This window comes from Mobula birostris, chromosome 28 (assembly GCF_030028105.1).
Source record: "Mobula birostris isolate sMobBir1 chromosome 28, sMobBir1.hap1, whole genome shotgun sequence".
Classification (NCBI taxonomy): Eukaryota; Metazoa; Chordata; class Chondrichthyes; order Myliobatiformes; family Myliobatidae; genus Mobula; species Mobula birostris.
In genome coordinates, this window is record NC_092397.1 from 13,596,771 (window position 1) to 13,620,809 (window position 24,039).

General features: G+C 50.3%; 1 protein-coding gene across 3 annotated transcripts; it reads left to right on the forward strand.

The window, feature by feature from the left end:
* Window positions 1-2,096: 2,096 nt before the first annotated feature.
* On the forward strand, window positions 2,097-23,560 carry nudt22 (nudix (nucleoside diphosphate linked moiety X)-type motif 22). 3 transcript variants are annotated; one of them, XM_072245678.1, is made up of 7 exons: window positions 2,097-2,706; window positions 8,701-8,890; window positions 9,663-10,181; window positions 11,998-12,105; window positions 16,979-17,076; window positions 20,362-20,455; window positions 21,694-23,560. In XM_072245678.1, exons 3-7 carry the CDS (start codon window positions 9,714-9,716, stop codon window positions 21,796-21,798), a joined length of 873 nt encoding a protein of 290 aa, XP_072101779.1. In that variant the 5' UTR covers window positions 2,097-2,706; window positions 8,701-8,890; window positions 9,663-9,713; the 3' UTR covers window positions 21,799-23,560. The 3 variants fall into 3 exon arrangements, with proteins under 3 accessions (XP_072101779.1, XP_072101780.1, XP_072101778.1); XM_072245679.1 differs by lacking the exon at window positions 8,701-8,890 and having other exon boundaries at window positions 2,097-2,573; XM_072245677.1 differs by lacking the exon at window positions 8,701-8,890 and having other exon boundaries at window positions 2,098-2,706.
* The last annotated feature ends 479 nt before the right edge of the window (window positions 23,561-24,039 follow it).

Sequence of the window (24,039 nt, forward strand, 5' to 3'; positions counted from 1 at the left end):
ATTGATGAAGTGGTGGAGTGGGGTTATGATTGGGGATGTAGATTTTCAGTAGACAAAACTCAAACTGTATTTTTTACCAGAAAAGGGTTGAGGTAGGGAAGAAGTTAAGGATGTATGAGGTTGAATTAGAAAGGGTTGCATCATTTAAATTTCTGGGAGTTATATTTGATTCACGATTAACATGGGTAGACCATATCAGGAAAGTTGAGGAGAAATGTAAAAAAGTAATAAATGTGATGAGATGTTTGACTGGTAGGGAATGGGGAGCAAGTTGTTCAGCTTTGAAGAGAATGTATGTGGCTTTAGTAAGATCTGTATTGGATTATGGAAATATAGTATATGGATCAGCAGCTAGGTCTCTTATAAGGAAACTGGATGTGATTCAGGCTCAGGCCTTGAGAGCGTGCAGTGGGACTTTTAAAGCATCATTAGTGTCAGCCCTACAGGTAGAAATGAGAATAATGCCTTTGGAACTAAGAAGGATGCAACTGATGGCAAACTACTGGGCTAACTTGCAGGGGCACAATGATTCTCACCCTACTAAAGGAGTGTTGCAGGAGTGCTGGGAAAATGGGAGGTTTCAGAGGGATACCTTTAGTCGGGTAGGGAATGATATCGCGAAAGAATGTGGAATATTTGATCTGAGGATAAGTCCTTCAGTAGTTTATCCGGTTGTAGCTCCATGGAAGCGTGTATGGCCTGACATAAACTGGCATTTGTTAGAGGTAAAAAGGAAAGAAAGATATAAAACAGATTTGGTAAATGCATTTAACTGTCATGTGAAGGAAAAGTATAGTGATTATACTCTCATTTATACGGATGGTGCGAAGGAACCTGAAACAGGAGTGACAGGGTTTGGGGTGGTTATACCAGCAAAAGAAATTGGAATCAGCAGAAGAACATCTAATAAGTTAGGGGTGTTTACAGTGGAGATGCTGACAGTGTTGGTTGCGTTGCAATGGGTGCAGAAAGCCAGACAAGCCAAAGCATTGATATGTTCAGATTCATCCTCAGTTCTAGCAAGTTTAAGGTCTTTTCACACAAACAGTCAGCAAGATGTACTTTATGAAGTCCTTCAGTTAGTTACAAGAATTGCAAATCAGGGAGGTCAGGTAAAATTTCTATGGGTTCCAGCACATGTAGGGGTGAAGGGGAATGAGAGGGTGGATGAGTTGGCAAAGAATGTGTTAAAGAAAGAAAATGTGGAAATGCACATTAGTATTAGTAAAGCAGAGGTTAAGTGTGTAATCTGGGAAAAAGTCAACCAAATGTGGCAAGAAAGATGGGACAGGGAAGGGAAAGGGAGGCATTTATATCAAATACAAAAGAGTGTTGCAGCTACTAGGGTAGGTAATGGAAACAGAAGAGAGGAAATTGTGTGGACTAGGTTAAGGCTGGGGCATTGTGCATTAAACAAAACATTGAAAATGATAGGGAAACACCAGACAGGATTGTGTGAGGAATGTCAGGAAGAGGAGTCAGTAGAACCTGTAGTTTTGTGTTGCAGAAAGTATGGGATACAGAGAGAGATGATGAGAAATAAATTAAGGGAGTTGGGGATGCAGGAATTCACATTAAAAGGGTTGCTGGGCATGGGTGAGAGAGCACGTCCGGGTATTTTTAGCGTTTTTAAGGGGTACAGGGGTTTTTTTTATAGAATATGACAAATAAACAGGAATAGGATACTAGGATGGTCAAAGATGGGAGCGTGAATTGTGTGTGTGATTGGGTGAAGGGATTTAGAATGTATGTCTAGTGCACATTTTGGAGCAGAGGGTGGCGGTAATGCACCATTAAACTGGATGCCAACCGCCGTAAACAAGATACAGACAGACAGGCAGACAGCCCGCCGGTAAGCATTTGAAAAGGGGAGAGCTACGGCTTCCTTGTGTCACTGTGCACCCTGCGGCGAGTTTTAAAGGGGCCGTCATTGCCCCCGCCTCCTTTCGGCCTGGGAGGTTCCCTGACCTCGGAATAAAACGGCGCTCCTAGGCGGAGGCAAACCCCGCTTGAGCTCAACGGTGGAGCCGGCGGACGATGTTGACGGCACATCACAGCGGCGGTGAAGGCTGCAGAACTGGAGCCGGGGGGGGGGGGGGAATGTCTTGCATTAAAATCTGTCCCCTATGCAACAAAGCCACAGACAGGCATTGAGGGAGAAATATCATGCCCGACTACTACCAGCACTCAGCAGCGACGGGCCGAACAGCCGCCTCCTCCCGAGTTCGAGCGCTCGGCCGCTACATGGAGCCCGCTGGACCAATAGTAACTGCGGTGGTACTCTGACTTCCGCTTTGTGAAATTCGCCCCGAGCCTGTTTGCCGGGGTCCGCCCCGTCCCGGAATCAGTTTTCGGGCGCATTTATCTACGGTGGCCGCTGAATAAGGGTCACGGTGAGAGTTTGTTACTCCCCATTCTACGGGGTGGGATGTGTTCTGTGGAATGTGATACATTGTTACGCCGCGTTCTATGGAATGAGATACTTTGTTACATCACGTTCCGCCCAATGAGATACATTGTTACGCCGCGTTCCACGGGCTGAGGCGGTGTTCCCTGGGAAGCCGGCCTCCTAGGTAAGACCGTCTCACTGAGCTCCTGTGAAGCAGGATGTACTGTATATCACTGGCTGGCTAAAATGGTGGCCACGCGTAGTGACAGGAGCTGGTCTCCTGCTCGCTTGTGCTGTCGATGGCCCACATTGTTAAGGTAAGTTCTATTCCCCCCACCCGTCAGAATTTCACTGTAGTGTGTTCGTTCGTTCTCATTCTCTCTCCCCCCTCCCCCCCACTGCTGCTCTGTATCGAATCTGATTCCTCCTTCAGCCCTTTACCATCCCCACCCATCCCTTCCTTTCAACTTCATCCCCCCACCCCCCCCCCGCCTCACCTGGCTTCACCCATCACTTTCAAGGGAAAAAAACTGGAAATCTAAAGCAACACATCCACTAAAATGCTGGAGGAACTCAGCAGGCCAGGTAGCGTCAATGGAAAAGAGTGCATTCATTACATTGTTGCTCTCCAACAGGACAATTTCCAATTTCGCAACATAACTGTTGCGCCAATGAGAAATGGGAGCAGTCGGAGGCCATTTGGCCCATCGAGTTTCTCTACCACTTCATCGCTGCTGATCCATTCCCCACCCCCTTAGCCCAGGTCCCCACCGTATGTCACTGCCAATAAATCTGATTCTGATCCAGAGCACAGAACAGTACAGCAGCAGGCCCTTCAACCCGCAGTGCCTGTACCTTCCACAAAGCCAATTTACAGCCTGCACTGTCGGAGCTGTGGGACTTCACACCAGCAAGGAATTCCATGCACCCTGAAGTGGAAAGTGTGTCATAGAACCATGCAATACAGAAACAGGCCCTTTGGCCCATCTAGTCCATGCTGAATTATTACACTGCCTACTTCCATCGAATTGCACTGGGACCATAGCCCTCCACCCCCCTCCCATCCATGTACCCATCCAAACTTCTCTTAAACGTTGAAATCGAGCTCGCACGCACCACTTCTGCTGGCAGCTCAATCCCACGTTCTCACTACCCTCTGAGGGAAGAAGTTTCCCCTCGTGTTCCCCTTAAACTTTTCACCTTTCACCCTTAACCCATGACCTCTAGTTGTAGTCCCACCCAAGCACAGTGGAAAAAGCCCACTTGCATTTACCCTATCTATACCCCTCATGATTTTGCATACCTCTATCAAATCCCCTCTCAATCTTCTATGTTCTAAAAAGTGCAGTCCTGACGTATTCAAACTTTAACAAACAATAACTTTCCCTATAACTCAGATCCTCAAGTCCCAGCATCATCCTTCTCAATTTTCTCTGCACTCCTTCAATCTTACTGACGTCTTTCCGGAGGGCTAGCAAATTGCAAGTGTCACTTCACTCTTTAAAAAGGGAGGGAGGCAGAAGAAAGGAAATTAATGGCCGGTTAATAGCCTGACTTCAATGTTGGCAAGATGTTGGAGTCTATTATTAAGGATGGGATTTTGGGGCAGTTGGAGGCACGTGACGAAATAGGCCGAAGTCAGTGTAGTTTCCTGAAGGAGGAACCTTGCCTGGCAAATCTGTTGGAATTCTTTGAAGAAACAATAGCAGAGAATCGGCTGATGTGCGCTTGGACTTTCAGAAGGCCTTTGACAAGGTGCCACACATGAGGCTGCTTAACAAGTTACGAGCCCATGGGATTAGAGGGAAGTTACCAGCATGGATAGAGCATTGACTGTGTGGCAGAAGGCAAAGAATGGGAATAAAGGGAGCCTTTTCTAGTTGCCTGCCGGTGACTAGTGGTGTGCCATGGGGGTTGGTGTTGGGTTTTGGATTAGTAAAGGCACCAAACGGCAGGAGGAGAGGGTTGAAATCAGCCATGATGGAACAGCAGAGCAGACTCGATGGGCCGAGTGGCCTAATTCTTCCCCAATATCTTCTGGTCTGCTTCCTCAGGAGACTGAAAAGAACTCGGTGGGTCTCCGTCGACCCTTGCTAATTTTTTACTGAAGTGCCACAGAGCATCCTGTCCGGATGGATTACAGCTTGGTAGGGAAACTGCTCTGCGCATGACCATAAAAACATAGAAACATGGAAAACCTACAGCACAATACAGGCCCTTCAGCCCACAAAGCTGTGCCAAACATGTCCCTACCTACCTCAGAACTATCTAGGCTTACCCATAGCCTTCTATTTTTTAAAGCTCCATCTACCTATCCAGGAGTCTCTTAAAAGACCCTATCGTATCCACCTCCACCACCGTCACCTGCAGCCCATTCCACACACTCACCACTCTCTGCGTTTTTTAAATTACCCCGTCATCTCCTCTGTACCTACTTCCAAGCACCTTAAAACTGTGCCCTCTCGTGCTAGCCATTTCAGCCCTGGGGAAAAGCCACTGACTATCCACATGATCAACATTATCTTAAACACCTCTATCAGGTCACCTCTCATCCTTCGTCACTAAAGGAGAAAAGACCGAGTTCACTCAACCTTTTCTCATAAGGCATGTTCCCCAATCCAGGCAACATCTTTGTAAATCTCCTCTGTGCCCTCTCTATGGTTTTGCATCCTTCCTGTAGTGAGGTGACCAGAACTGAGCACAGTACTCCAAGTGGGGTCTGACCAGGGTCCTATGTAGCTGCAACATTACCTCTCAGCTCTTAAACTCAATCCCAGGTTGATGAAGGTATGCTTTCTTAACCACAGAGTCAATCTGCACAGCAGCTTTGAGTGTCCTATGGACTCAGACCCCAAGATCCCTCTGATCCTCCACACTTCCAGGAGTCTTACCATTAATGCTATATTCTGCCATCATATTTGACCGACCAAAATGAACCACCTCACACTTATCTGGGTTGAAACCACTTCTCAACCCAGTTTAGCATCCTATCAATGTCCCGTTGTAACCTCTGACAGCCCTCCACACTATCCACAACACCTCCAACCTTTGTGTCATCAGTAAATTTACTAACCTATCCCGCCACTTCCTCATCCAGGTCATTTATAAAAATCACAAAGAGTAGGGGTCCCAGAACAGATCCCTGAGGCATACCACTGGTCACCAACCTCCATGCAGAATATGACCCGTCTACAACCACTCTTTGCCTTCTGTGGGCAAACCAATTCTGAATCCACAAAGCAATGTCCCCTTGGATCCCATGCCTCCTTACTTTCTCAATAAGCCTTGCATGGGGTACCTTATCAAATGCCTTGCTAATATCCATATACACTACATCTACTGCTCTACCTTCATCAATGCGCTTAGTCACATCCTCAAACAATTCAATCAGGCTTGAAAGGCACAACCTGCCTTTGACAAAGCCAAGCTGACTACTCCTAATCATATTATGCCTTTCCAAATGTTCATAAACCCTGCCTCTCAGGATCTTCTCCATCAACTTACCAACCACTGAAGTAAGACTCACTGGCCTAAAGCTGCAGAGAGTTGCGGGCATGGCTCAGCACATCCCAGGAACCAGCCTCCCCTCCGTGGACTCTCTCCTCAGTGCAACTACCAGTGTAATCCAAAACCTCACCCACCCTGGGACTCCTCTTTTCTCCCCCTCCCGCTGAGCAGAAGATAGAAAAGTCCAAAAGCACTTACCGCTGGGCTTGAGGACAGCTTCTACCCCACTGATATCAGACACTTGAACAGACCCCTTGTATGATCAGATAGATTCTTGGCCTCACGATCTACCTTGTATGTTTACCTTCACTGCACTTCCTCTGCCACTGTTACACTTTATTCTGCATTGCTACTGCTATACCTTGTTCTACCTTGATACTCTGTGATAATTTGAGATAATTTAATCTCGTATACGTGTCAAGCCCTGCTCTTTACTTCACCCTCTTTCCCCCTCTCCCAGTTTCACCTACCACTTGCATTTCTTGCTCCCCTCCCTCCAGTGCTCCTCCCCCCTTCCCTTTCTACCACGCTCTTCTGTCCCCTCCTGTCAGATTCCCCCTTTCTCCGGCCCTGTATCTCTTTCACCAATTGACTTCCCAGCTCTTTACTTCACCCCCTCCCCTCTCCTGGTTCCACCTATCACCTACCACCTTGTACTCCTTCCTCCTCACTCCCCACCTTCTTGCCCTGACTTGTCCTCTTCCTTCTCAGTCCTGACAAAGGGTCTCGGCCCAAAACGTTGACTGTCCCCTTGTTTCTGCAGGTGCTGCCTGGCCCGTTGAGTTCTTCCCACGTTTTGTGTGTGTGTGTGTGTGTGTGTGTGTGTGTGTGTTCTCTAATGAATTGACCTGCATGAACAGAATTCAAACTTTTCCCTGCGCCTCAGCACAGTGATGACCGTAGATAAGTTTCAATTCCAAATCTACCTACTATTGTCACACGTGCCGCGGTTTGAGTGGGGGCACTTTATTTCCGCATGCCGTCCGTACAGACCGGTGTATCGGCGCAGGGGGGATGGGAGGAGCAGCAACAGGAGGCAGAATAGAGTGTCACGGTTGCGGAGGATGCAGGAAAAGTGCAAGGCAATAACGCATCCCCATTCTCGTCCTCCCCAAATGATCTCGGAACGCCTTGAACCATGTCGGTCCGCTAGTGCCAAGAAGAGGCCCGCCCTCAGGGTGGGGGAGCAATGCCAGGGGAACAATAGACAATAGGTGCAGGAGTAGGCCATTCAGCCCTTCGAGCCAGCACTGCCATTCACTGTGATCATGGCTGATCATCCACAATCAGTACCCTGTTCCTGCCTTCTCCCCATATCCCTTCACTCCGCTATCTTTAAGTACCACCAACCCGATGGCATGAATATAGATTACTCCATATAACCATATAACAATTACAGCACGGAAACAGGCCATCTCGGCCCTTCTAGTCCCATATACTCTCACATAGTCTCATCTACCCGCACTCAGCCCATAATCCTCCATTCCTTTCCTATACCTATCCTTTTTGTTTTAAAAAAGGACAGATTTTTAAATATCAGATCACTTCACAATCACAATTGAAGGAAAACATACCCAGATTCACCAGTTTGCCCTTATATTTAAAGTCACGCATCCTTGGAAACATTTTAGTAAATCTTTTCCTAATTCTTCTCAAATGTGAAGATTGGAGCCTGGTTTCATTATGATCATCTTTCTTGCAGGATTTCTGATGATTTTTCAGCCCATTTCTCCATTATATCCATATTTAACTCTGTCTCGAATTGTATCTTCTTTCTAAGTACTCTTCCTGTTTCTCAGCATTAAATGTCACTCCTTAAATTAAACTCCTTCCGGTGAACAAATTCCACCCCCATCTCCCTTCCTCTCTTCTTCACTCTGACCTTTTACCTCTTCTCACCTGCCTATTACCTCCCCCCCGGGTCACCTCCTCCCCTTTCTCCTCTGGTCCACTCCCTTCTCCTATCAGATCCCTTCTTCTCCAGCTCTTGACCTTTCCCGCCCACCTGGCTTCACCTATCACCTTCTAGTAAGTATACATCCCCTCCTGCCCCACCTTGTTATTCTGGCGTCTTCCTCTTTCCATCTCAGTCCTGACTTCAGCCCAAAGCGTCGACTGTGTATTCATTTCCACGGATGCCGCCTGACCTGCTGGGTTCCTCCTGCTATTTGTGTGTGTTTGTGTGTTACTCTGAAATACCTCTGTTAGCTGTCGTCTCTGCATGTTCTTTTCTCCCCGGCTACCCGGGCACAGACATACCCACCGAACGTTGCCAGGCTGGGAGCTGCCCTCGTCTCCGCTGCGGGCTGCGAGGCAGGAGGAAGCAGTTGACCTAAGCTCATCGTCAACAGCCAGAGTCCTCTATCCTGGGCCAGACTATCGAGTTCTCCCCACCTTTGAAGCTCCTTCCTCTCCCCGTGCCCCCTGCCTGTCCCTCCTCCTTCCACAGCCGGGGTTTGGGAATGTCTGTTGCAGAGTTACAAAGCGGTTTGCTGCACGCTTCAATCATGTACACTTTAATCTATATTGAGGCTCAGAGGGAATTTAAGTTGCGTGCCTTTCTATTGCTGGGGGTGGGGGGAGACTGTCTGAAATGCAGTTTTGTGGGGAAACATAGATTTCTACCAGTGAAGCATCTTCCTGCAAGCTGAAGAGTAGGCCCACAGCCACTCTCACATTCACTTTGCCCTGATATGGCCTCCGGCCTCTTTGTAAAGTGATTTGTTTTTTTTTTTGGTTTTGGTCTATTATTCGCCCATGTACCCAGATAGAGTGAGAAGATTGTCTTTCCCCCGTTCATACAGATCAAATCATCACACAGTGCATGGTAAAGCAGTAACAATTCAGAACAAAGTGTAACAGCGACAGAGAGAGTGCAGGTAAACGATGAAGTGCAAGATCATAATGAGGTGGATCGTGAGGCCAACAGTCTGTCTTCTCATGCAAGAGGTCTGTTCAAGAGTTTGATAACAACGGGGTGAAGCTGTCCTTGTGGTACGTGCTTTTGTATCCCCTGTCCGATGGGAGCAGGGAGAAGAGAGAATGTTTGGGGTAGTTAAGGTCTTTGTGTTGGGCATGTGGCCAAGTGGTTAAGGCATTCGTCTGGTGATCTGAAGGTCGCTAGTTCGAGCCTCAGCTGTGGCAGCGTGTTTGTGCCCTTGAGCAAGGCACTTAACTACACATTGCTCTGGTGTCTGTGCGAGGAGTGGCGCCCCACACAGACTTCCAATCAGTGCCTTGTAAAGGCTGATTTATACTTGTGTGTCAACACGACGCCGTAACCTACGCAAGTGGCCTACGCGCGTTGAGAGCATTTAAACTTGTGCGTTGGTGTGTCCGCGTCGCTCTGCAATTCGGGCACATCACCTGCCCGAGCAAGGCTTCATGGTCATGGTAGTCTTTCTCGGGGTAAACAAGTTTAAAGCGAGCGTATTTTTTCGTAAAAGCGAAATGCGTCCTCCATAATTTCGGAGGTCTGTAAAGCTTTATGGAAAGCATTGCAGCCAGAGTTCCTTCCCTGCCCTTCAGTCACCCAATGGGAAGCTATTGCAGCGTAGGGGGAAATGCGATGCTACCAGGTGGACCAATCATAGTTGTTGCGGTCTGCATTGCTGCGACGTGTAGTTACATTGTGGGAGAGGTTCGGGGCAGCCTTGAGATGCTGTCTGAGGTTGAAAGGTTGCTGGGGAACTGTTAATACATGGTGGGACAGGCTGGAGGGGCCGAACGGCTGCCGACTGTAACTCTCTCTCTGTTTCTGTTTCAGTTCCAGCCGTGCCCCCGCCCCCCCCCCCCGGATGTCTCTGAGTCGAGCGCGATGGATCCCGACATCAGCGTGGAGCTGCAGATCCCCTCGCCGGCCGAGCTGACCCAGGAGCACGTGCGGGCCGAGCTGGCCCCGGCCTACAACCGCCAGCCCCTCCTGGGCCAGGAGGCCAGAATCGCGGAGACCTGGGAGGAGCGGCGGCGCCAGCAGCCCTGGCTCTTCGACGGCGCCAAGTTCCGCTTCCACTCGGCCGAGCTGCGGGCCGGGCGGCTGCTGCTGCGGCTGGGCCTCACCTCCTACCGGGACTACCTGGGCACCAACTGGTCAGTGCAGGCCCCCGCGCTGCGGCGGCAGGGCCTGGCGGACTGGGGCGACAGCCAGGCCTACCTGGCCGAGCCCCTGGGCGTCGGGGCCGTGCTCTGCACCGCCGACGACCGCTTCGTCTTCCTCAGGAGGAGCGACCGGGTGGCTGAGGCGTCGGGTCTGCTGGACATCCCGGGCGGGCACCCCGAGCCCAAGGTAGGCACATCACCCGTGCAGGGCGCAGGCGTGCGTCTGGCCTTCCCCGCCGACCGGCAGAGACGGCACTGAGAACTATCGACGTACTGGGCGGCGTTTTGTGGCAGAAATTAGTATAAGTTTCACTAAATAATTCGCGCAAATTGAGGACTGTTCAGAAATCTGATGGCGGAGGGGACGAAGCGGTTCTTAAAAAGTTGTGTTGAACCTTTAGGCTCCTGTACCTCCTCTCCAGTAGCAGCAAAGACAAGGGGGTCTGTACATACCGGCTGTGTGGTGAAAAAAGCACAACAGCGCCCCTTTCACCTCAGACAGTTGAGGAAGTTTGGCACGAGTCCCCAAATCCTACAGACTTTCTCCAGGGGCACAATTGAGAGCGTCCTGACTGGCTGCATCACTGCCTGGTATGGGAACTGTACCTCCCTTAATCACAGGACTCTGCAGAGAGTGGTGCAGACAGCCCAGCGCATCTATGGATGGGAACTTCCTGCTATTCAGGACATTTTACGGAGATAGGTGCGTAAAAAGGGCCTGAAGGATCATTGGGGACCCGAGTCACCCCAACCACAAACTGTTCCAGCTGCTACCATCCGGGAAACGGTACCGCAGCATAAAAGCCAGGACCAACAGGCTCCGGGACAGCTTCTTCCACCAGGCCATCAGACTGATTATTTCATGCTGATACAATTGTATTTCTATGTTATATTGACTGTCTTGTTGTACATAATCTTTATTACAAATTACTGTAAACTGCACATTGCACATTTAGACGAGGATGTAACGTAAAGATTTTTAATCCTCGTGTATGTGAAGGATGTAAGAAATAGTCAATTCAATTCAATTCCTACCGATCAATAATCGACAAAAAACATGAATTACAGTGAGTATATATATTAAATAGTTAAGTTAAAATTAGTGCAAAAATAGAAATAAAAAAGTAGTGAGGTAGTGTTCACGGGTTTGATGTCCATTCGGAAATCGGACGGCAGAGAGGAAGAAGCTGTTCCTGAATCGCTGAGTGTGTGTTTTCAGGCTCCTGTACCTCCTTCCTGATGGTAGCAATGAGAAGAGGGCATGTCCTGGGTGGTGGGGGTCCTTAATGATGGGCGCCGCCTTTCTGAGACACCGCTCCTTGAAGATGTCCTGGACACTACGGAGGCTGGTGCCCGTGATGGAGCTAACTGAGTTTACAACTCTCTGCAGTTTACTTCAATCCAGTGCAGTAGCCCCCCATCCCCCCATGCCAGACGGTGATACAGCCAGTCAGAATGCTCTCCACGTACAGCTGTAGAAATTTGTGATTGTCTTTGGTGACATACCAATTCTCCTAAAACTCCTAATGAAATATAACCGCTCTCTTGCCTCCTTTGTAGCTGCATGGATATGTTGGGTGCAGGACAGATCCTCAGAGATGTTGACACCCAAGAACTTGAAATTGCTCACTGTCTCCACTTTTCTGTGTGTGTGTGTCTGTCTGTCTGTGAATGTGTGTGTGTCTCTTTCTGTGTCTGAGTATGTGTGAGTGTTTCTGTGAATGTGTGTGTAAGAGTGTGTCTGAGTTTGTGTGTATCAGTGTCTGTTTCTGTGAGTCTGTGAATGTGTGTGTTTCACTCTGTGTGCGCGCCTGTCTGTTTCTACGAGTGCCTATGTCTGTGTGTGTTTTTCTGTACTATTTCCTTGTATGTATTAATTATGAATAAAATATACTTTTGAACTGTAACCGAAGGAAGGGTCAAGTGGCCCCCTCCTCTGTGATTTACAGATGGTGCCCCCACCCTGGCAGGCACATTGACCGCACGCTTTACCTCCTCTACAGGCCGCTGCGGGCGACGTACCAGAGGAATCGATCCGGCTGGAGCACTTGTCGGCTGAGCTGGTCGTTCGGGAGCTCTTCGCCTCCGTTCTGGGAGAGATTCGCGACGAGGTACTGCTCCGGGCGCGGCTCGCCGACCGTTCGACCCCTTCCCCCCTTCCCGAGATGCTGGCCCGCCCCCAGTCTCATCAAAGCTGAGTCTATTGGCACTTGCCCTAGCGCGGGTGTGTGCAGCTGCACTGAGAGACGTACCTGCAGCAGCATCGCGGGCACGGGGCGCCTGATACATAGTGTTCACAATAATTAAACATAAAATCTGCACCATATGTTTGCAAGAAAATAGAATTAGGACCAAAAAAAAAACACATCCTCTATGCAGAGCCATGTACCATTGATTTTGATCCAAAACTCAAAAGGAAGTGGGAGACAGAAGAATGAGGGGGGGATCTCATTGAAACCGACTGAATATTGGCCCAGGTGGAACGGATGTGGAGAGGAGCAACACTCACAACGTGCTGGAGGAACTCAGCAGGTCGGGCAGCATCCATGGAAACGATGAGTCGACGTTTCAGGCCAGAACCCTTTGTCAGGACTGTAGAGGGAAGGGGCAGAGGCCCTATAAAGAAGGTGGGGGGAGGGTGGGAAGGAGAAGGCTGGTAGGTTCCAGGTGAAAAACCAGTAAGGGGAAAGATAAAGGGGTGGGGGAGGTGATAGGCAGGAAAGGCGAAGGAGGAATAGGGGAAAACACAATGGGTAGTAGAAGGAGGTGGAACCATGAGGGAGGTGATAGGCAGCTGGGGGAGGGGCAGAGTGACATAGGGATAGAGGTGGGGGGGAGGGAATTACCGGAAGTTGGAGAATTCTATGTTCATACCAAGGAGCTGGAGACCACCTAGACGGTATATGGGGTGTTGCTCCTCCAACCTGAGTTTAGCCTCATCATGGCAGTAGAGGAGGCCACGTATGGACATATCTGAAGAGGATGTGGAGAGGACGTTTCCAATAGTGGGAGAGCCTGGGACCAGAGGACACAGCCTCAGAATAAAAGGGCGTCCCTTTAGTGAAAGGGTGGAATTCAGAAGAACGAGGGGGGAATCTCATTAAAGCCTATCGAATGTTGAAAGGCCTCAACAGAGTGGATGAAGAGAGGATGCTTCCCATGGTGGCGGAGTCTAAGACCAGAGGACACAGCCTCGGACTAGAGGGGTGTCCATTTAGGATGGAGATGAGGAGGAATTTCTTTAGCCAGAGAGTGGTGAATCTGTGGAATTTGTTGCCACAGGCAGCTGTGGAGGCAAAGTCAGACAGGGGTTGTCAGATTCGTGATTGGTCATGGCATGAAGGGATATGGGGAGAAGGCAGGAGATTGGGGCTGAGAGGGAAAATAGATCAGCCATGATAAAATGGTGGAGCAGACTTGATGGGCCGAATGGCCTAATTTTTCTTCTACATCCTGTGGTCTAAACCGGAATAAGGTTGGGGAGGGGAAGGTGTACGAGGTTGTGGGTAACACTGGACAACAAGTTTTTTTTTAAAGTTGTGTCCTTGGAAAATGTTTCTGGTTATGATAGAGCGCTTGAAGCTGAACACAAATATAATTTCAGACTACTTGTATCACACAGGAATTTGGAGAAACAAGAAGTTAACTTTTGTTGAATATAATGTGTTTAATTGCATGGCGGTGCAATAGTTCGGCTAAGCCAGGAATGTTTTGTTGCTGGTTTTCATTTGCACTCGGTGTCTGAGGCTTCTCGCTTAAGTGTCCAACAATAATCAGCCAGCACTGATGGATTCCAGTTGCCCTGATACCGTTTCTCTGTGACCACAAAAGTTATAAGTGAAACCAGTCCTGATGAAGAGTCTCTGCCTGAAACGTCAACTGTTTATACCCCTCCGCGGATGCTGCCTGACCTGAGTTCTCCCAGCATTTTGTGTGTGTTGCTCTGAATTTCCAGCGGCATGTCTGTGCTCAGGAGATATTTGCGTGCCGTTCTGCACAGGTACATCCGATGAGACAGGGAAAGGACGGTAGGGTGCGGGAACCGAGGTGTACAAAGGCTGTTGTAAATCTAGTCAAGAAGAAAAGAAAAGCTTACAAAAGGTTTTTAAAAAAACTAGGTAATGATGGAGACCTAGAAAATTATAACACTAGCAGTAAGGAGCTTAAGAATGAAATTAGAGCCAGAAGGGACCATGAGAAGGTCTTGGCGGACAGGATTAAGGGAAACCCCAAGGCATTCTACAAGTATGTGAAGAGCAAGAGGATAAGAGGTGAGAGAGTAGGAGCAATCAAGTGTGACAGTGGAAAAGTGTGTATGGAACCGGAGATGGCAGAGGTACTTAATGAATACTTTGCTTCACTATTCACTACGGAAGAGGATCTTGGCGCTTGTAGGGATGACTTACAGCGGATTGAAAGCTTTGAGCATATAGGCATTAAGAAAGAGGATGTGCTGGAGCTTTTGGAAAACATCAGGTTGGATAAGTCTCCGGGACTGGACGAGATGTACCCCAAGTTACTGTGGGAAGCGAGCGAGGGAGCCTCTGGCAATGATCTTTGCTTCATTAATGGGGACGGTAGAGGTTCTGGAGGGTTGGAGGGTTGTGGATGTTGTTCCCTTATTCAAGAAAGGGCATAGAGATAGCCCAGGAAATTATAGTCTTATTTCAGTGGTTGGTAAGTTGATGGAAAAGATCCTGAGAGGCAGGATTTATGAACACTTGGAGAGGCATAATATGATTAGGAATAGTCAGCATGGCTTTGTCAAAGGCAGGTCGTGTCTTACAAGCTTGATTCAATTTTTTGAGGATGTGACTAAACACATTGATGAAGGGAGAGCCGTAGATGTAGTGTATATAGATTTCAGCAAGGCATTTGATAAGGTACCCCATGCAAAGAAAGTAAGGAGGCATGGGATCCAAGGGGACATTGCTTTGTGGATCCAGAACTGGCTTGCCCACAGAAGGCAAAGAGTGGTTGTAGACGGGTCGTATTCTGCATGGAGGTCGGTGATCAGTGGTGTGCCTCAGGGATCTGTTCTGGGACCCCTTCTCTTCGTGATTTTTATAAATGATCTGGATGAGGATGGGTTAGTAAATTTGCAGATGACACAAAGGTTGGGGGTGTTGTGGATAGTGTGGAGGACTGTCAGAGGTTACAATGGGACATTGATAGGATGCAAAACTGGGCTGAGAAGTGGCAGATGGAGTTCAACGCAGATAAGTGTGAGGTGGTTCATTTTGGTAAGTCAAATATGATGGCAGAATATAGCATTAATGGTAAGACTCTTGGCAGTGTGGAGGATCAGAGATCATAGGACACTCAGAGCTGCTGCGCAGGTTGACTCTATGCTTAAGAAGGTATACGGTGCATTGGCTGTAATCAACCATAGGATTGAGTTTCGGAGCCAAGAGGTAATGTTGCAGCTATATAGGACCCTGGTCAGACCCCACTTGGAGTACTGTGCTCAATTCTGGTCGCCTCACTATAGGAAGGACTTGGAAACTATAGAGAGGGTGCAGAGGAGATTTACAAGGATGTTGCCTGGATTGGAGAGCATGCCTTATGAGAATAGGTTGAGTGAACTCGGCCTTTTCTCCTTAGAGCGGTGGAGGATGAGAGGTGACCTGACAGAGGTGTATAAGAAGATGAGAGGCATCAATCGTGTGGATAGTCAGAGGCTTTTTCCCAGGGCTGAAATGGCTAGCATGAGAGGGCATAGTTTTAAGGTGCTGGGGAGTAGGTACGGGGGAGGTGTCAGGGGTGAGTTTTTTACTCAGAGAGTGGTGAGTGCGTGGAATGGGCTGCCGGCGATGGTGGTGGAGGTGGATACGATAGGGTCTTTCAAGAGACTCCTGGACAGGTACATGGAGCTTAGAAAAATAGAGGGCTGCGGGTAACCCGAGGTAATTTCTAAGGTAAGGACATGATCGGCACAGCTTTGTGGGCCGAAGGGCCTGTATTGTGCTGCAGGTTTCCTATGTTCCTTAAAAAAAACATTTTAGTGCACATTGATCTAGTGTGGCTAAACTGTGGTGACTGGTGATTTTTCTTGTTGGTTCATTTGAGTGGGGGGGAGGGAGGTGTAATGGATGGTTAATGGTTGCCATGGATTCGGTAGGCCAAGGGGCCTGTTTTCGAGCTTTATCCAATCAACCGTAAGACATAGGAGCAGAATTAGGCCATCTGGCCCATCGAGTCTGCTCCACCATTCAATCATGGCTGATCCTTTTTTTTTTCTCCTCAACCCCAGTTCTGGCCTTTTCCCCGTAACCTTTGATGCCCATGACCAATCAAGAACCTGTCAATCTCTGCCTTAAATACACCCAATGACCTGGCCTGCACAGCTGCATGTGGCAACAAATTCCACAAATTCACCACCCTCTGGCTAAAGAACGCTGAAGGAACTCAGCAGGCCGGACGGCAGAGAGCAAACAGTCGACCCTTCTGTTCCCTCTCTCCCCTCGACGGGTTGTATTTGTTCAGGGGGATCTGGGTGTCGTTGGGTACATTTAAAGCAGAGAAGTGATAGATCCCTGATCAGTCAGGGCATCAAAGGTTACGGAGAGGATGGGGTTGAGGGGGGGAAAGTAAATCGGGCATGATGGAGTGGTAGAGAAGACTTGATGGGCCGAATGGCCTAATTCTACCCCTGTATCTTGTGTCTGGTTGCGATTTGGGGTAATAACACTGACATAAGATAGAGAAACATAAATACATTAGAAATAATCTTCTGTTGTGTTATGCATGAGAGCTGCGGTCAAAGAGAAAGTGGGTCTGTAATGTTGTTTGCTTCATACCCCCCCCTCCCCTCCCCCTCCCCCCCCTCCCCCCTCCCCCCTCCCCCCCCTTCCCCTCCCCCCTCCCCTCCCCTCCCCCCTCTCTCCTCTCTCCCCCTCTCTCCCCTCCCCCATCTCCCGCCTCCCCTTCCCCCCCATTACCCCCCCCATCTCCGTCCTCTTCCCCCTCTCCCCGCCTCTCCAGGTTAACATCCCCTTGGACAGTTTAAGCAGACCCATGCTGCTGGGAATTGTGCGGAACAACAGGAGTGCCGGGAGAGCCAGTGCAGAGTTCTACGTCAGGTACGGGCACGTCTCTCTTCTAAGTATTGTATTTCCACTCCCCACACCGCTCCTTGCCACACGGAGTCAGGGTGGAGGAATGGTCAGGTACAGTCATCAAAGTCCCAATGCCTACTGATCCCATTTTTAAAGAGAAAGTTTTAAAGATCAGCTTTACTTCTCACTTATACGTCAAAACATATGGCGAACTATGTTGTCTTTGCGTCACTGACTAACACGAGTCTAACAATGTTAGTCTGTCCCTGGCCCCGCCATGTGTGAAATCTCTTGTTTGTGTGGATGCTGCTCCCCCATTACAAATCAGTACCACGAAATAACAGCAGGTTAGTAAAGAAAAGGGCCCATCCTAATGAAACAGTCTAACATGCACGTTGAAGCTCACAGTTTCCCTTCCGCTGGTCCTCCATCGATTTCCCCGGGCTTCGTCGACTCCCGGCCCCACTCCAAGTCCATCCTGTCCTGCTGGCTACAACCTCTCCTTTCTGGCATCTTCTCTCTTCATCTCTCGCCGAACAAAAGACGCAGGTCACCTCGCTCTCAGGCACACAACAAGAAAAAACACTCCCTCCATTGGACGGCGCACATTCCGAAGCCCCCGTTATCTCTAGCCATAACCCAAACTCTGCTGCTACAGGAAAACCGTGACATTAGCAGTGCATCTACAGAAAAGCCATTAATTTAGCAGTGAAACCTTTCCCAAGGTGTTACAATAACATAGCATGCCCACAAGTTAATAACCCTAACCTGTACGTCTTTGGACTGTGGGAGGAAACCGGAGCACCCGGAGGAAACACACACGGTCACAGGGAGAACGTACAAACTCCTTACAGGCAGCATCGGGAATTGAACCCGGGTCACTGGCGCTGTAAAGTGTTTTGCTGACCGCTACACTAACTTATTCTCATCAGCTGTTCCCCTGCCTCATTTCTACCCCTCACTGACGCACCGGTGGGGGGCGTGGGGGGACAGGCGGCCAATTATCCTGCCAACCCCACATGCCATTGAGGGACTTGGGAGTCCTTGTGTAGGATTCCCTGGAGCTTAATTTGCAGGTTGAGTTGGTGGTGAGGAATGTGATGTTAGCATTCATTTCGAGAGGACCAGAATATAAAAGCAAGGATGTAACGCTGAGCCTTTATAAAGCACCAGTGAGGCCTCACTTGGAGTATTGTGAGCAGTTTTGGCCCCTTATCTTAGAAAGGATGTGCTGAAACTGGAGAGGGTTGAAAGGAAGTTCACGAAAATGATTCCAGGATTGAACGGCTTGTCATATGAAGGGCGTTTGATGGTTCTGGGCCTGTATTCACTGGAATTCAGAAGAGTGAGAGGTAACCACATTGAAACCTATCGAATGGTGAAAGGCCTTGTTAGAGTGGATATGGAGAGGATGTTTTCTATGGAGGGGGAGTCTAAGACCAGAGGACACAGCCTCAGAATAGAGGGACGTCCATTTAGAATGGAGTTGAGGAATTTATTTCGCCAGAGAGTGGTGAATCTGTGGAATTCGTTGTCACAGGAGGCTACAGAGGCCAAGTCGCCGAGTATATGAGGTTGATAGATTCTTGATTGGTGGGGGCATGAAGGGGTACGAGGAGAAGGCAGGGGATTGGGGCTGAGAGGGAAAATGGATCTGCCATGATGAAATGGTGGAGCAGACTCGATGGGCCAAATGGCCTAATTCTGCTCCTATATCTAATGGTGTGGAAGGAAACCCACCTGGCCACAGAGAATGTGCAAGCGAGAGGGAGAGAGAGAGATGGAGATGCATCTCTACCAGGGGAGGTGTGAGGCGCTCCTTCCCTCCGCCGGCCTGCGGGTCACCCTTGGGCAAGGTGTAGAACCTGCTTAGCCCCCCCCCTCGATCAGGGTCACGGGAAACCATGGGAGCAGGTGGTGGGTGGTCGTATGAGCAGCCGGTGCAGATCACAAGTCCTGGTTATGCGACCACTGACGCCAGGCAGACAGTCTCTGAAGAGTATTGATAGTGGCTACAGGGCCACCCATCTTGTAAAGACACACACTGCCCAGAAGAAGGCGATGGCAAATCATGTGCCAAGATGGTCACGGATTGTCCACGTCATATGATGTGGCACATAATGATGATGTCATATGAGCTGACACATAAAGCTGATGTCACACAACACTGCACCTAACCAAGGAACTAATCTCACCCCCATTCTCCTGCCTTCTCCCTGTAATCCTTGACGCCCTGACTAATCAAAAACCGATCAATCTCTGCTTTAAATATACCCAGTGGCTTGTCCACCACAACCATCCATGGCAATGAATTCCACAGATTCACCACCCTCTGGCTAAAGAAATTCCTCCCCATCTCTATTTTAAAGAGAAATCCGTGTGTTCTGAGACTCTTCCCTCTAGTGCTAGACTCTCCCACATTAGGAAACATTCTCTCCACGTCCACTAGGACTTTCAATATTCAATGAGATTCCACCCCCCCCCCCCACCCCCAGCTGCTCATTCTTCTAAACTCTAGCAAGGACAGGCCCAGGTGCTCAAATGCTCATTGCATGTTAACCTTTTCACTCCCGGCATCATTCTCAAGACCCCCCTCCCCCCACTGACGCCAGCACCTCCTTTCCGAGATAGGGGGCCCAAAACTGCTCTCAATACTCCCAAGTGCGCCCTGCCTGGTGCCTTACAAAGCCTCAGCTGAATTGCCTTTTGTTCTCCCCCGCCCCCCACCAACACCCGTGAAGTATCTCCAAGCATGCTGGGTTCCAAGAGCTGGGAGTTAGAAGAGCGGGAGGTACTCGATCGAATCTGAAGACCCAGGGGTCGGGTCGAAGTCGGGTTTACTGTCTTCTGCACAAGTGCAAGTCCGCATGACTGGAATGGAGACAGCTCCCCAGGCAGATGGCCTCAGACGTACAACGTTCCCAAGAAAAAAACACAAACACAGACATGATTTTTACATCAGGATTATACAAAGAAAGATCTAGAACCCCCCAAAAAAAATGAAGTCCAGCGTTGTGCAGATTGGTCACTAAGGCGGTGGTTAGGGTGGTGTGGCCGGTCGGTTCGAGAACCGAGCGGCTGAAGAAGGGAGGTCGCTGCTCCTGGACCCGGGGGTGGGGGACTTTGGACGTCCTGCCCGATGGGAGCTGTGAGAAGGTGGCCCCGCCCAGATTTCCAGCAGAGGGTGTCTCCTCCTGTAGACCCTGTGGGGGAGGGAGGAGGGGGAGTGCCGCGATGTATCGGTGGGGGAGGGGCCCGAGTCCGCCACTCTCTCCGGCCTCACACCTTCCTGCGTGTTCCTCCGGACAGGTGCAGGCTGACCTCGGAGGAGGTGAGGCAGCGTTATCTGATCGGTGGCCCGGAGGCTCAGGAATCGACCAACATCGTCTTCATCAGCCGCCAGGTAACCGGCATCCCCTTCTCCAGCTAGCTAGCTAGCGGTGTCGTTCCCAGAATCAGGCAAACGCCGTCAAATTTCTGGTTTTGTGCAAGACAGTTTCTTTAAAAAAATACTCTGACTACAAGTAGAGTTAGGCCATTCAGTCTGTTGAAAGGTACAGTAATAAATCAATTAATAGTTACAAAAGAGGGACAGTGAGGTAGTGTTGACGGATTCATGGACCGTTCAGAAATCTGGTGGCGGAGGGGAAGAAGCTGTTCTTAAAATGTTGAGTGTGTGTCTTCAGGCTCCTGTTACCTCCCCCCTGATGGTAGCAATGCAAAGAGGAAGGGTCCCCTGTTTCAGATGGGGAGAGGGTGCCCCCCACCCCCTCCAAGTCCCTGATGGTAAGGGGTGTCCCCTGTCCCAGACCATAAAGGACCTAGGAACTGCAGTTAGGTCTTGGACTCAAAGTCCAGTGAAGTAAAACTTGATAATCTGGCAAAATTGGGACCTGGCCAGACTAGAGTGTTTTCTGAACTATCGAATGTTTAAAACTTCTGAAACTTTTTAAAATTCAGGTTGATTTTGAGATGTCAATTTCTATTCTACAAAATTTCCCAGTGAACCTGGCGGGTTTAATAGTGGGGAGGGAGGGTTCCCAGCGAGTTGGGTTGGACTTGTTTATTATCGCGTGACGTTGGGACAGAGTGGGAAAAACTCGATCGCGGGAGCCATCCGGACAGATCACGCTGTGCTGAGGCAGGGAGAAGGTGACGGCGGAGAAGAGAGCGCTACAGTCACAGAGAGAGTGAGGCGCAGGCAGAGGGGGGTGGGGCCGTGACAAAGTAGACGGGGAGTTCACCTTTCGCGTGGGAGAAGTCGGTTCGCGGAGAGAAGCTGCGTTTGCAGTATGTTCTCCCGGGCGTTTGTATCCTCCGTCGGAGGGAAGAGGGGAGAATGTCCGAGGGGAGAGGGCCCCTTCCCCCACCCTGTACACACTCACACCTTCCTGTGACTGGATAGCTGCGAGTTCGAGCCTAGTGGAGTTCCCAGTGAGGGAGGAAGTGTGGGGCGGTGGGACCCCGAGTTCCGCTCTCGCTGATGAGGTGTTTAACCGGAATCCCGGGGTGAAGGTGATCACTCTGGTGGGGGTGGAGGGGAGGGATGGTCCTTTGAGTGACTCCAGGCCAACGCTTCAGTCCCTCAGCCGCCGTCACTGAATTTTCCAGGCCCGGACTGACGTTTCTCTCTCTCCACAGGACGTCCTGGCACTCGAGGAAGGCGCGAGCAGGTGGCAGGAGCTGTGCCCGTCGGCCAAGGGAGGCGTCAAGCTGTACTCACTGGTCCACACGGAGCTCGGCTGAATGCGAGGCTTGGACATGGGGGTTGGGGGGTGGTGGTGAAGTCCGTGGGGGCTTCTCTGGGTGGGGTCCTCTGACGTGCCTGTCTCTCTGTGTGTGTCTCTCACACTCTTGCCCACCCACCACCGTCCATGGAACCTGTCACCAACCAACCACCCCCTGCCCCTGGATCCAGAGGGACCACGGGGTGACGGAGCTGTTGGCGAATGGGTGGATCTGGTGGAAAAGGGGCAATTCTGACAGGTTCCCCCGCCGAGGGAGGTCTGGTATTGGTTTAAAAAGAAACGGTTCTGTATCGCGCCTCGAACAGACGGGTGTTACTTGCATTTTGCGTCGGGCCCGGCAGCCACTGTCCCGGCAGTCTCCCCTGCGTTAGGCATGGGGCATGGGGACAGGCCCATCAGCCCATTGAGTCCCTGCTGGCCATCGTGTACCTATCCCGTTATCCACAGTCCTGATTCACGGGCTTGTCCAGGTACTGCGTAAATGACATGTTCCATCATTCATGATGACAGGGGAATGAGGCCATTCGGCCCATCGAGTCCAGCCCAGCTCTCGTAGACTCTTCCCCACCCCCACTAGCTGGTTCTCTGTACATTTCACATTGACACGTTTAAAGATTAGGTTTAACGTACAGGGAAACATATCGGTTTGTGTCGGCCACCAGGTCCCTGGGGCTGACGGACAGTGGCCCTCCCAGCTGTGCCGCCGTTCCACTGGCTGTCCCTTCGGCAGGAGCTCCCTGCGCTGCTGATGCCCCCTCGTCACATTGCAGCGGCCCTTCGTGAGGGGCGCCCACCTCCCCTCTGGGGTTCATCGGTCCCATTCTTCAGGGGGCAGAGAGAGGCAGGATAAGGGTAGGGGGGGAGGCAGGAGAATGGGTTTGAGGGGAAAAATAAATCAGCCGTGATGGGATGGCGGAGCAGACCCGATGGGCCGAATGGCCGAATGTGCTCCTGTTTCTCGTGGAGTTAAACATGGCACATGGTGTGGGGGGGTGGGGGGAAGATACTCGGAGCTCGTTGACGTTGCAGTGGTGGTAAGGGAACCCAGGAGCACGTTCGCTGGGTGCAACGGATGAGCAGGGGTGTGCCCGAAACTCAATTCAGGCCTCTGGGAGTTGCTGCCGACCAGGCCCCACCCGGTTACCACGGCGAGGACCGAGCAGGAGACCCGGTTTGAAAGCTAAGGGGGGGAGTTGGGGTGTGCATAAATTAACATAAATTGTGCATAAATTAGACTAAAGAATAGACATAACAGTGTTCGTACACGTTGAGAGGAAAAGAAAGTCAGAATGAAGTAGTGTTAGGATTTTTTTCTTCTGGTCGGTTCAAGAGGGGTTGAATCTTGAGCTTTGGGTCTTCGGGCTCCGGATGGCACCCTCCTGAGGGACCACCTCTTCCAGAGGCCCTCCAGCGGCCCGCAGCTCCGCCTGGTGCTGGTGGGGGGGGGGGGCAGGGCGCCACTGTACAGGTTCGTAAACTCGGCCAACTCCACCATCGAGGTCACCTGCAGAAGGTGGTGCCTCAAACAGGCAGCGTCCATCATTAAGGACGCCCACCACCCAGGACATGCCCTCTTCTCACTGCTACCATCAGGGAGGAGGTACAGGAGCCTGAAGACACACACTCAGTGTTTCGGGAACAGATTCTTCCCCTCCGTCATCAGATTTCTGGACAGACAATGAACACTACCTCAATAATTTTGCTCTCTTTTCGCACCAATTATATAAAATTTCAACTGTAATTTATGCTATGTCTTGTGTATTGTGTTGGTGCGTGGCCAAGTGGTTAAGGTGTTCGTCTAGTGATTTGAAGGTCACTAGTTCGAGCCTTGGCTGAAGGAGCGTGTTGTGTCCTTGAGCAAGGCACTTAACCACACATCGCTTTGCGATGACACTGGTGCCGAGCTGTTATCGGCCCTAGTGCCCTTCCCTTGGACAACATCGGTGGCGTGGAGAGGGGAGATTTGCGGCATGGGCAACTGCTGGTCTTCCATACAACCTTGCCCAGGCCTGCGCCCTGGAAACCTACCATGTTCTCATGAGACTTAACAGATGCCTATATGTGTATTGTACTATGCTGCTGCCACAAAACGACAAACTTCACGACATGACAGTGACAATAAACCTGATTATGATTGCGGGGGAAAGCCGTACACAGGTTGGAATTGGCTGAGTCCCACCTCTCTCCCCGGGGAAACCCCCACCCCTGTGCTCGCAGTGAGAGCATGCAAACTCGGTGC